General features: G+C 36.3%; 1 protein-coding gene across 1 annotated transcript in view; it reads right to left on the reverse strand.

Annotated features, from left to right (window-relative positions):
* The window catches only part of MGAT4A (alpha-1,3-mannosyl-glycoprotein 4-beta-N-acetylglucosaminyltransferase A), a 76698-nt gene that overhangs the window by 8373 nt on the left and 55815 nt on the right, over nucleotides 1-12510 (reverse strand). Inside the window, exons 11-12 of the mRNA XM_030234985.2 lie at nucleotides 11963-12070; nucleotides 11370-11563 (exon numbers count right to left, since the gene is read on the reverse strand). Of these exons, the coding sequence (XP_030090845.1) occupies nucleotides 11370-11563; nucleotides 11963-12070 (302 nt within the window). The remainder of the gene's footprint in view (nucleotides 1-11369; nucleotides 11564-11962; nucleotides 12071-12510) is intronic.

A 12510-nucleotide genomic window follows, 5' to 3' on the forward strand; every position in this document is an offset into this window, starting at 1 on the left:
ATAAACTAATTAGATCTTACACCTACTCAGATACCACTTTTAGGAAAACTATTTTACTTTTATTAGGTTTAAATGAATATGTAAAAATCTATCAACACATTTCAAATCTTTCTTCAATTGGAACTTAGATGGTACTTACTGTTAAATTTCTCTTTGACATTAAAAATATCACCAGCCAGAGACAAAATTAATTCAGAAATTATCACCTGATTAAAATTAAAAACATTATCTCAATTTGTAATTTATTAAGATGCAGTAATAAATGTAAATTCCAGCTTGTCTTTATCCACTATATCTGAAGCCAGGTTGAATAACTGCCATCATAGCTACAAGACAAGTAGAAGGAAACTGCACTCTGATCCCAGCTCAGAAATATCTGTGACCCCAAAATGATAGAAGTATTTTAAGAAAATGCACACACATGTAGAACATTTCTTTTATCAAGGCTCAGAGAAGGAGTAAAACCTCAAGTAGAACTTGTAATACAAGAAAGCCACACTGATTTCTATTCCATTGGTTTCAGCAGAACTGCACAGCTGTACTGGAAAACAGAACTGGACTAAATAAGCCTCACTCCTGTGTCTCAAGAAAAATAATTACCACACTGTATTTTAAAGTAAAGGTTAGTCAATTCCAAAGTATACAAGCTACCTAAACCATCTACAGTTCTTCCAAAACAAATCTTGTGACTTTTTCTAGACATTAATGACATCCAAAAAACCCCAACAAGTAATAGTAATTTTTACTAGGAAGATGCCTTCATTGGACATCTTAATAGTAACCAAAACAAAACTCTCAGGAAAGCTGACGAGAAAACTAAAAGTACATTCTGCTGTCTTTTGGCCTAATAGATCTAACTTAGTCAGTGAGATATCCTAAGCAGTACTGGCCACGTTTTCTCTTGAAAACACTGAAAATTCTAAGGAGACTTAATTTAAAATGGAACTTGCTGTCCAAGGTATTGCCATCAAAGGCTCCACCCAAACCACAGACATGCTGTTTTTCCTTAGCACTTAGTTCTGAGAAGACACACCTAAAAATCCACAAAGAAACTCCCTGTGATCTGGGATCACTGTGCTCTCAATGAACAGTGATTGGTTTTGGAGGTTTGGATGGGTTTTTTGGGGGAAGCAGTAGCAGTGAGAGCTCTGTTTGTTTGTGAGGGGTTGTCACTTATTTATTTGGGTTTGTTTGCTTGTTTTAAAAACAACCCTGCAAGCACACAGCCACAGCCAACCATTTCTCCTACTGTGCCATCAGCTTTGAGACTGAGCTGCAGCTTCCCCTCCTCAGCAGTTGTCACTCCATTAGAGCAATGCACTCCCGAGTTGGCACAGTGCCACAACAATTTACAGCAGTAATTAATCAAACCTGATTTCCATGTAATCAAACCTGCTATTTTAGTATATTTTCTATAACTATCTGTTAATCCATATGCACACACAAATGTAACACATGCTCATGTCACATTTTAAATTATGTTTAGAAAGGAAGGGATATTTTTATATCTGAGCCTTGCTTCAACACTTGACAGATAACACCTACTTAGACATTAAAAGTTACACAGATTGAAAACAGAAGCTTAAATACACACACAGTTAATCCATATCTATAATATTTTGTTAAGAACTAAAATTTACCAATTAGAAAATTTTATTTGAAATAAAATTTAATTTATGAACAAACAAATGTTCTACAGCTCCTAAAATAAGTGTCATTAGCTATTCTTTTGTAAAACTTGCTTTTCGGGCAGGGGAGATTTTCTAATGGAGATTCTTTGGAAATGGGTTGAGAGAGTAAAACTAATTTCAAAATAAAGGTCAGTTAAACCTCCCTTTCAAAAACCCTTGAAATGGCTTTTAAGGAACCTATCTTTATCTCCCCAAACCTTTTGGGTTTGCACTCTTTACATGCCAAGACCTTTTTTATAAACTTGCAGTTACATTACTAGATATTTAACTGGATGAGAGAGTATTATCAGTTTCTCCCCCCCAGGTGGAGAGAAGACTTTTATGTCCCCTAACTAATGAACTGATTTATTCATCTGATATTTCTTAAGTAAAACAGACATTTCTAAAAACCACAGAGACATTTGCAGGATATTTAGGGTCCTCAATAAATCACTAATGTAGAGTAATCCAGCTGATACCCATAGGATTACGAGGTTGTTTCCTTTTATTTAATTCCTACACCAGTAGTAAGATGTCTGAGCCAGTCCTTTTTTCTTTCAAGAGAAACACTGGTTTATAACTGGACTGAATGACCTTAAATGTCTTTTCCAACCTAAATGATTCTATGACTCTATGGTTTTCAGACTATGGTAGGTATTTCTCACTACAGATAGTGATGACCTGGGAATAGCTATGCTTTCAATTGCTAAATTATTTTGACACCTGTCCTGGGATTTACACATGACAGGCCATGTAAACAGAAAAAACATGTGCTTTTTCCCCCTGATTACTTAACATTTTTCTTAAGGTAGAATCACTAAGATTTCCTTGTCTACCTTCTGCTTAAAGCCGACACCTTCTAAAGCATTCCTTCAAATAAAAATCCTGAGAGCAATGGATCTGTAAATATAGTAATTCCAAACAAACATAAATTCACCTGAAGTTAAAAAAACAAACAACTATTGCCTTATGGACTATTACTTCACTACTTTCTTAATTACAAAATACAAACATGAACACAATTGAACATTGTTGATCAAAGTCATCAGAGAAAAGTAACTCTAACTTTCAATTACTAAGTGTAGTACTAATGTATCTGAATCTTAGAGAACCTTTTTTGCTGGCAGTGTCTTTTTAAAGAGTCACAGGTCAAAGATAATAACCAGCTACTCTAGATATTCAAACACAGAGAAAAACCTCCTCTCTACCAGAAATAATTAAATCTATGAACTCGCTTACATACATTCTGCTCATGACCTCAGTGTGGTATGAGAATAAGAGGAAGCTAAGTGTTAATATTTCCTGTAGCATTAAAAAATACATAGAATTTCAAGAGCACTGAAGGTTTAAAAAACAAGTACAAACAGGAAAAACCAACACAATCACCAAACTAAATGGAGCAAAGTCAAAGCTGCAAAGAAAAACTTCTGTTTTCATATTCAGTGACTTCAGTATTTACCCGGTTTGAGGGGTTGAGTTGTTGCCATGGAGCTAGATACACATCTAAAATCAAGACAAATAGAGGGAAAACCCCCCCAGCCAATAAGCTGAAACAAATATTCACACACATCCTAACACACAAAGGGAGGGGAAGGTAGAAGTGTGATTATCATTTGAACACTGACAAAAGATACCATTCGTCTGCCAATGCAGTTAACTATTTAGGGTACTTTAACAGCCCACACTCAGGTTCAGAACCCCTCCAATAGTGAGCACCCAGAAAGATTCTCACCTTTTGTAACATCCCCCATAAAATGGATTAATCAATATTACTAATCTGAACTGCTGACTTGAATATTCTTTTAATAGCTAAATTTTTTCATCACCTGTGCTTTCAAAAAAAACCCAAAACAACCATGCACACTTCTACCCGCCCCCATCTTGCTTATAAAAGGGTGAATCTCTCTACTTTCAAGCATATCCAACCATATTTATGCCCAAAAAACTATTATTCTCTATATTATTATTGTTTAGGTGTTAAAAAATCTTCTTTCTTTTATTTAAATAAAGGGCCAATTATTTTTTCATCTATAGAAAGGGTTCTAATTACATGCTCTAATTAAAATAGAACTGAATACACAACAATTTTATTAGTAAATTATGGCAGTTTTATAAAAGGAAACAGTATACAAAAATACTTTAAACAGCACAATTCGCATCCATTGTCAATATATCTGGATTTTGTTTTGAAGGAAACAAGTTATTGATCTGATACTAAACCTGATTCTAAGAATATGAGAATGTAGGCCTTTGTGCTCTGTAAACATCAGGAAGCAAATCCTTTCCTTCACATCCTTTCCTCCTTATGTCTCTTTTTAGCAATCTGATGTATTTTATATCCCATTTTCAGAAAAGGAAAATAGGTAGGAAGGCAGAGAGGAAATGTTTCCTTCCACATTTGAACAAATTATCCATAGCAACATGCAGCCTTAGAGTTTTTAATTCTGCACAACATGAATTTCTGTAAAAGCAATATTCAGTCAGCAATTTTTTGGCTTTCTACAGATGCCATCATCCATTGCAAGAGTCATTATTCACCAATTCTATCCAGCATTTTTGATCACTGGATGCAAATGTGGTAAAAGAAAACTAATCTACCTCCTTTGTGTCACTTTCTCAGAATCCTAATTAGGAAGTGTTATTCTACTGTCACTGGAAACCAGTATTAACCATGCACTATTTCCTCATGCAAAACACAAACAGAAGATGAATCATTTCTTTTCCTTCTCTCAAGCTCAATTTATTCTCCTATTCTTCATGCCTCTTACTAAGTCATTTGAAAAAAATTGCTTATACTTCCAAAAAAAAGTGCAGTTCCTCCAGTCTATATATATGCATCTGCAAAGTACTCACAATAGGTGAGCAATGTAGTGGAAGCTTTTGTTTTATATATTTTATACATGTTATATATATATATGTTATATATATATGTTTTATATATATATATATATCTATATATATCTATATATATCTATATATATCTATATATATATATATATATATATATACACACACATCTTGTTATTATAATTCCAAATTTGGAAAAAAACTCCCCACAAACAAACAAAGAAGAAATGTCCTGGCCTCCCCAAACAACACAAAACAGAAAATACCCCCACCCTATTACCTTCTATGCAAAATGCCTGGTAAGATTTCCACTTCCTCTGACCAAATGAGCCCATCTAAGTGTCTTTATATAAATTGGGCTGCATGGTTGAGAGCTGCAGGGGTTGAATTCCCCATTTTCACAGAAGTGTCGACCCAGTGCACCAAAAGGACTGAACTTTCTCATGTCTGTCAATGGACCACAAAGTAACTTGACTGAAGAGGATTCTGGGGAGTGGTCTGAGTCTGATTTACCTATCACATGCACAAGAAATTTATTTTCTCACACCACTTCAAAACTCAATCTGAATCAATGAAACCTGTACCATTTCCTAACCTTCTTCACTTGTGCAGTATGTGTAGGAGGTATTCAGCTGTGTAAGAAAATCTCATTCTCTGGTCTGCTCTTCTACTGTTTCCCAGACAAGACTGTGACATCCACTTTCTAAAGCTGCACTGTCTCTCTGGAGTGGGCTCACATCAACTGTGATAAAAATGTCTAGCATTAAACTATTCCTAAATTTTTCATTTTGGAGGTGGTTTGGGTTTTTTTCTATTTCGTGGATATGGGTTTTTTATTTGTTTGAATTTTTTGCTGGGGGTGATTGACTGTTCTTTTACAAGGTTAATTCTGATAAATTTTTAATCCAGTGAGATGTAAAAAGGCTTTGCTGGGGTTTTGAGTTTAGTATGTGTGTGTGTGTCTATGTGGGTGTATGCACATGAACATTTCTTACCCCTCCAGCTTGGCTGGGGAAGCACAGATAACTCCCTTCAGTCTTCCTATAAACAGGCATTTGCTACCATTTGAGATTGCACTTGGGTATGTGACCTCATCAAGATGCAAAGATGCAATTATGACATCTCAGAGACTCCAGTCCTTCTGGAAATCACGTGAAGTATTCTAGAGTATCTCAAGTGGCATTAGACATCCAACATTTTGGCAACAGCATTAAGCCTCCAAGATTTCTGACTAAGAGCTATAAATCCAGGAACACTGCCAAGTACACAAATCTTGGATATTAGTACCATTAAGGAAAAAGCAGCATGTCCTTGGCTTAGGCAGCTCTTTTCTTCTGTCCCTGATCCATACTTTAAGGATTTTTTCCCTTTTCACATGAAGTCCTGGCCTCATTGTTATGGGCAGAATTCCATGCCCAGAGCAAACAGCATCAGTGCCTGGGAGCCTGCCTGCCAAATCCCTACTGTCAGTGCATCCATTTGAGGATGTTCTACTCATTAGTACAGAAGCTTATGCAGACAGAAAAACCAAAGTTCTCAAATTCTCTTTTATGTACACTAAAAGTATTATCCCACCTGAAATGTACTGACAAACACCAAAACATTTAAAATAATAGACTCAGAGATTTTCAAATATTTCCTATCAGCTGACATGACCATTACAAGCTTCATAAAATGGTGTTATGCACTTTATTAGCATACATCTTTAGAATCAGAATTAAAGATTACTTCTAAATGATACACTCTATGTTTATGCACTTACAAGGTTCTTGAACTAAAACTGCCCATAAAAGGTTTAATATACTGGGCTGAAGGGGAGGTTCTACACTGAACAGTGACTATGAACAAACAACAGCTTATACATCAGGCAAGTCACTGCTGTACTCATTTAAACCAGAACAATTTTGCAGGTCTCTAGGTTTTGAGTGGTTGGTACTGCAAAAGCAAATGATGAGGAAGTCTCATTTCCAGTTTTGAAAAGCTGTTAAGAAGTTTTTTTTCTGATGTAATGCATTTGATCTTGTATCTCTCTAGCCACAGGAAGACTTCCATCCCTGTAGGATGGATAATTAATTACATTTTGGATACATACAAGACTGACTGCAATGATACTTTTTTGGTAATTTTTTTGTACTTAAAAAAAAAATTATTTTTCACTGCTAGAGAACTTGTTTCAAAAGCTGCCTTTATTTTCCTTTACAAAATAGCACGCACCCATCTGTCATGTTTTATGCAGGTATTTTTCAGCACTGTCACAATAATTTCAAAGCAGACAAAATAATGTATATATTTAGTTACCAGGAGTCCAACAAGATACTATTCACATTCAATACATTGATTTTCTAGCTTAAATAGTCAAATATATTTTTTCTTGCATGACTATTAAGTCTCTGTTGTGAGAAGATGCCACTGGAAATATAAGTGAGGTTAGCATCATGTGTTCCCTGTGATTCCAGTGCCCAGGACACAGAAAATGAGATGAACAGTCTCAAATACTGCACATCCAGTGTCTATGACAATATCAGAGCACAAGATGGCAAATGTAATCTACAAGGTGGTTTGTCAAGGTATTAAGATTCCACTTTAAAACTAAAATACCAGTCAGTAATTTGTACCTCATAAAGTCACTTTATTAACAGTCAATGTCAAATTAGAATGACTACTCAGTAAGTTGGTAAAAGGAGAGGCCAACCAGCTACAGGGCAGCTATAGAGTTCAAAGCAGTGATGAGGGGGAAAGGGAAGGAAAAAAACCCAACACTACAAGCAAAACCACATTAACCCTCCCCTAAAAAAAGTAAGCAGCTAATCCTTTTGAAAATATTCCAAGTAACACTATGAAGCAGTATTGCAGAAGAGTCTGGAGCACAAGTCCTATAGTTGGAGCCAGGTGAGGGTCAGTCTCTTCTACCATGTGGAAAGGACAAGAGGAAATGGCCTTAAGTTGCAACAGGAGAGGTTCAGATTAGATACTAGAAATATTTTCTGCACTGAAAGAGCAGTCAAGCATTGGAATATTGTCCAGGGAGGTGATGAAGTCACCATCTCAAGAAGTTTCCAAGAAGCAACTGTATGTGGCACTTAGGGATAGGGGGGGTTGATGGTTGCACTAGATGACCTTGAAGGTCTCTTCTAACCTTGATGATTCTGTGAAGCAGTTACATACAAGAAACAATGAGCCTCATATTCAAAAAATATAAAGCAAATTTAAATATGTATACTAGTGAGTTGGGGGGTGAGTATCGGTTTTTGGTGTTCCTTTTTTTTCCCACGGTATAAAATACATACTTGTCTTTTCCTGCAGCTTTTTTTCTTTTAAAATCAAGGTTAGCATTTAAAATGCTTTTTTACTGAAGCAAACCAGAAGCCCTTTCTAAAAATATCCATTCTTAATTCCTACTGCAGAACAGCCATAAGTTATGCACTTTCAAGGGCTTTCTCAAAGTAATTAGTGCATATGTTCTTTGAAAACAACATCTGATTTGTGTCCATCACACCTATAGGGAGGACTCTCAAACTTAGTCAAAAAAGAAAAGGTTGTGATGATGATGGACACCAGCATCACCTAAGTGCTGCAATGGAATGTCTTGCTCAGATGTGTTTTGACTGGTTCATAAAGAAACTCTTAAATACAATTGTCAGCTTTAATAAATAAATCTGTGCTTGGAACAGCAATGTACATGCCAAAACAGCAAAGTGGATTTCAATAATTATGCAAAAACCTGAGGGAACACACATTCAATATTATTTATCTTTACAATGTAGGCTGTTTTGAGCACTTAAAGAACAGACCATGCCTTTATTTAAAAAAAAAACAAAACCAACCAACCAAAACCAAACATATCTTCAGCACTGTTAAGCAATTTGTTTTTAAGAGGAACCTCCTTCAACCTACTTTCCTTCTCCAGGACTTTCTACTGAAAGAAATGTATCTATTTTCTTATTGCAAAGGATGAGACCCTAGATTACTCTTAAGGGACTTTGGTGTTTTGGCTGGAGAACTTTTGCTTGGAAAGAGCCTAGAAAGCTTCAGTACAAGAGCTGTCACTAAAGTAAGCTTTAGAATGTTTCAATTTACATGTGCCTGATCTCCAGGTGTGCTTTAGAACAAGCACCATCTATTGGACTGCTTAATATTCAGCAGGAATCTGCCAGCCAGATCTTGCATTAAATAGGCACAAATGCTACTTTCTGCTCAGTGAAGTGAACTCAGGTCTCACTTTCAGTTAAGAGATCCTTGACAGTGTTATCCCTGATAATATTCTCAGATCTCAAAAATTAAAGACTTAATGAGAGCTAATTACTGAACTGCAGAAATCTCAAATTCAGCTCAGCAAAACATTTGGTGTGGAAAAATAAACTACAGGAACAAGTCAGTGCTCTGTCACAGTGCAGTAAATGTGCTATTTATTCAGTCAGAGCTGTGGTCAGTATTTCCATTAAAAAACTTCTTCATCACAAATTTATTATGGCAGTTACTAAGCAGTTACCTCAAACTGACTTGGCAGACAAAATTTCCTTTAAATTCAAAGAGCTCTTCTAATACTTAAAAGAGAAAAAGGAAAAAGAAAAAGCCTGTTGCATCTTTTCACAGACACAAGATTGCTATCAAAAGTGTATTTTCTACTCTTAATTCCCACCATCAGATGCATTTCCCCACCAGGTAAGTCTTCCTAATGCTTGGTCCATTTTCCCTTTTCTGTGTTTCAATCTGCCAGTCACAGTTTTATTTTCGACTGCCTCAGTAAGCATCCTTGAAATATCAGGAAACTCCACTGCTCTGCTAGACCTGCACTTGCCAAATTCTGCAGCTGCTGGTCACGTTACACAGACAAACAAATCCCCAATAATTTGAAATTACAACATCTGTAAATCTAATTAGCCACTGACTTCAGAAAGGTAAAATACTGTATTTTTGAGGACACTGTGGCAATAGAAGCTAAAAGTTATAATGAACTTTGAAATGGCTTACAATGATAGCTGAATAGGTAGCATAATTCAAAATTGTGAACTTCCTTTGAGGAAGCAACAGAATACAAGATGTTTCCTTTCTTCTAAAACTAAAATGCATTTCTTCAATAAATAAAAATATTAAAACAAAACAAACAAGGAAAAACCAAAACAAACAACCACCAAATCATACAACCAAACAAAAAAGCAAACCAACCAACACAAAAATCCCCAAACAAATCCTACAACCGAATAAACCTCCACAAAAAATGCACAACCACAAAACCCCCCAGAACAATGACAAAGAAAACAAAAAAAAGAAACCAAAAAAACAAAAAAAAACCCACCAAAAAAACAAAAAACACCCTCCCCCACCCTCCCCCCCCCCCAAAACCCCCCAAAACAAACCCCCACAAACAAAAGAAGCCCCAAACCAAACAAAAAAATACCCTGAAAAAGCCCACTTCTTCCCCCCAAAAAAACCAAAACATATAATCCTCTACAGCTAAGACTATTCTTAACACAGCAGGTGGACATAACTACCTTAGGCCTGGCTACAATTTTCCAGGGCACCAAAATGAACATTATTTTCCCACCTTTTATACAGATAATTAGTACTTTCTCATTCCCCTAGTTCCCTTCAGAATTAAGGCAGCAGGTATAAAAAAATACATTTTTCAACTGTTGGCACAGAAAAAATATTTTGCCTTTAATCCAAGGAGGTGTGGCAGTTATGCTCCTCCACACATGCACCTTGGACAGCTAACCAGGGAAGTCTTTCAAAGCATAGCAATCTACTGAGACAGTAATCTGACATCTCAAACAACAACCTTGAGTTTCACAGGTCAGACCAGTTTGGAACAACATAGTCACAAGGAACTACTGATCTTCACTGTTGTGCTAAGCCAAGGTGAAGACTCAGCCTTTGATTATGTACCAAGGTACACAAGCTGACTAACTGGATTCAGTTCAGGACAGCAAAAATGTCTCCCTCACAAGAAAAACATCCAGTCAAATTGATTCAAAGAAACTTTGTTCTACCAGGCTGTAGGTATTGGTCTAAAAAAAAACCCACATAAGGTGTGTGAAGTAAGGAGAAAAGGAATCCACTAACATAGCGATACTTAACTGGACATTAAAAAAAAAAAAGTATTTTATAAATCTTGAATTACTGTGTTGGTGAGACAGTAGCCAGCAAATCAGCAAATGAGTCTCAAGAAAACTAAAGGATGACTAATCTCTACAGTGCTAATTACCCTTGATTACCCTTATTTAATCTGACCAGTAGTTGAAAAGAAGTTGCCTTTAGTACCCCATCAAATCTCAGATATTTGTATTTTGAAAGCACCCCCCCCTTTCTTTTTTGTTACATTTCAATATTTTTTAAACAGGTCAAGCTGGAATCTTAGCACAGTGACTTGTTTCAACCCCTAAAGCTACATCTTACAGAATATTGCCCTTCAGAGTCCCCAACTTTCAGGTCTGGGGACATCCTTAGATGCTCCAGCAAGATTTCTGATCTGGACAACCAAGGGACCATGGCCACAGGGCACAACACAGTGTACCACACACCATGCTGCACAATTGCTCTGTAATTAGAAACAGACTGACCAAATACAAAAATTTAAATTTTAAATTCTCCGCATCAGAGAAGCACTGGCTTTGCATTGCATTTTTCATAAAGGCTCTTAAAGATTAAAGGAAAAAGAAAATTTAAAAGCAAGACAAAATTTACCATAGTAAGAGAATTAGAGGGAAGACAGTAATAATCACTGTTTCAGCTGAACTCCAAATATCCTACACCATTTCACTCTAGGTTATAATGACAGCCCCAAATTCTACCTTCAAGCATTCTTGGCACAAGCAACTTCATATATGAGACCAGCAGCAAGTAATTACTAACCTTTCTACATTGACTGGCTTGTCAAATTTAAAGAGAATATAATCTCCAGCAACTGGTGTGACAGCCCAGAAAAAGTCTTCCCCTACGTAGGTTTTTTCTAGCGTATGCCCCTGGTAGACTTTTAAAGATGTCGAAACCTCTGCAGGTGGATTCACGTGGATTTTGTGCAGTAATGGTTTCAGGAAGTCTTTATCCTAATTAAAAGACAGACAAACATCATGCTGGTCAGTCAACCTTGTTTATTATGTTCCTTTCCCAAGTGGTTACACTTAAAACAAACATCGGCATAAAATGGAAAATGAACGCATTACTCATTTTGGGGGCATCAGATCTTGTACTGACTGCTCAGTAATATGGACATTCCATTAAAGTAAAAAAAATTAGAAAAATATCCCCTAGCAAAAATCCACATAAATAAGCTGGACTAGCACTTCTACTTTATAGTAACCAGTCTGTATCAGATTTAATTCCAGCTGGAGCAACATACATCATGCTTGAAAATGCAAGACAACAAGACAAGGCCTTTTTTTCTCCACAATGTTTTTCATTTAATCAGTCTGCTCTGTAAAGGAAGGGAAATATTTTCTACTAACTGTGAGTTTCTGGATCTTCCCTGCTAGAGAAGAGTGGAGGCCAACATGCTGGAAAAGAGAAGGCCTGAAGCGTATCCGTAGGTTAGATTTCTGTCGATCACAATGTTTCTGAAATGGTGGGGGCAAAAGGTAAGGGTGGGATAAAAAACAAAAACAAAACAACACATTAGTAAAAACCAACACAACCTAAGAACCTAGGCCTATTTATCCAGTTTTTCTTGTTTTCATTCCAGAAATCTACCAAGATTTCTGCTGTGCAAATGTAATACTGTTCAAGGTCCTTGCACAGAACCTGTTTATTCAGCCAGGGAGTCTCTTGAGAAATGGAGGACCAAAATGTGAATTTTATTCCCCCTTTGTAACTTTCTCCAAGAGTGCTATCCAAGCAGTGACATCCTGCAGAACTTCTCAGATGGTTACGTGTATAAGTTTATTTTAGGTCTGTTACACATAGAATCTTACTAGACTTTTCCTTTTTATCCTACTGCACCCATCTCTTCTCATCAAAATCTGAAGCAATAACATCCATGATGCCCCTGAGAACTTCC

This window comes from Serinus canaria, chromosome 1 (genome assembly GCF_022539315.1).
Source record: "Serinus canaria isolate serCan28SL12 chromosome 1, serCan2020, whole genome shotgun sequence".
NCBI classification, from domain to species: domain Eukaryota; kingdom Metazoa; phylum Chordata; class Aves; order Passeriformes; family Fringillidae; genus Serinus; species Serinus canaria.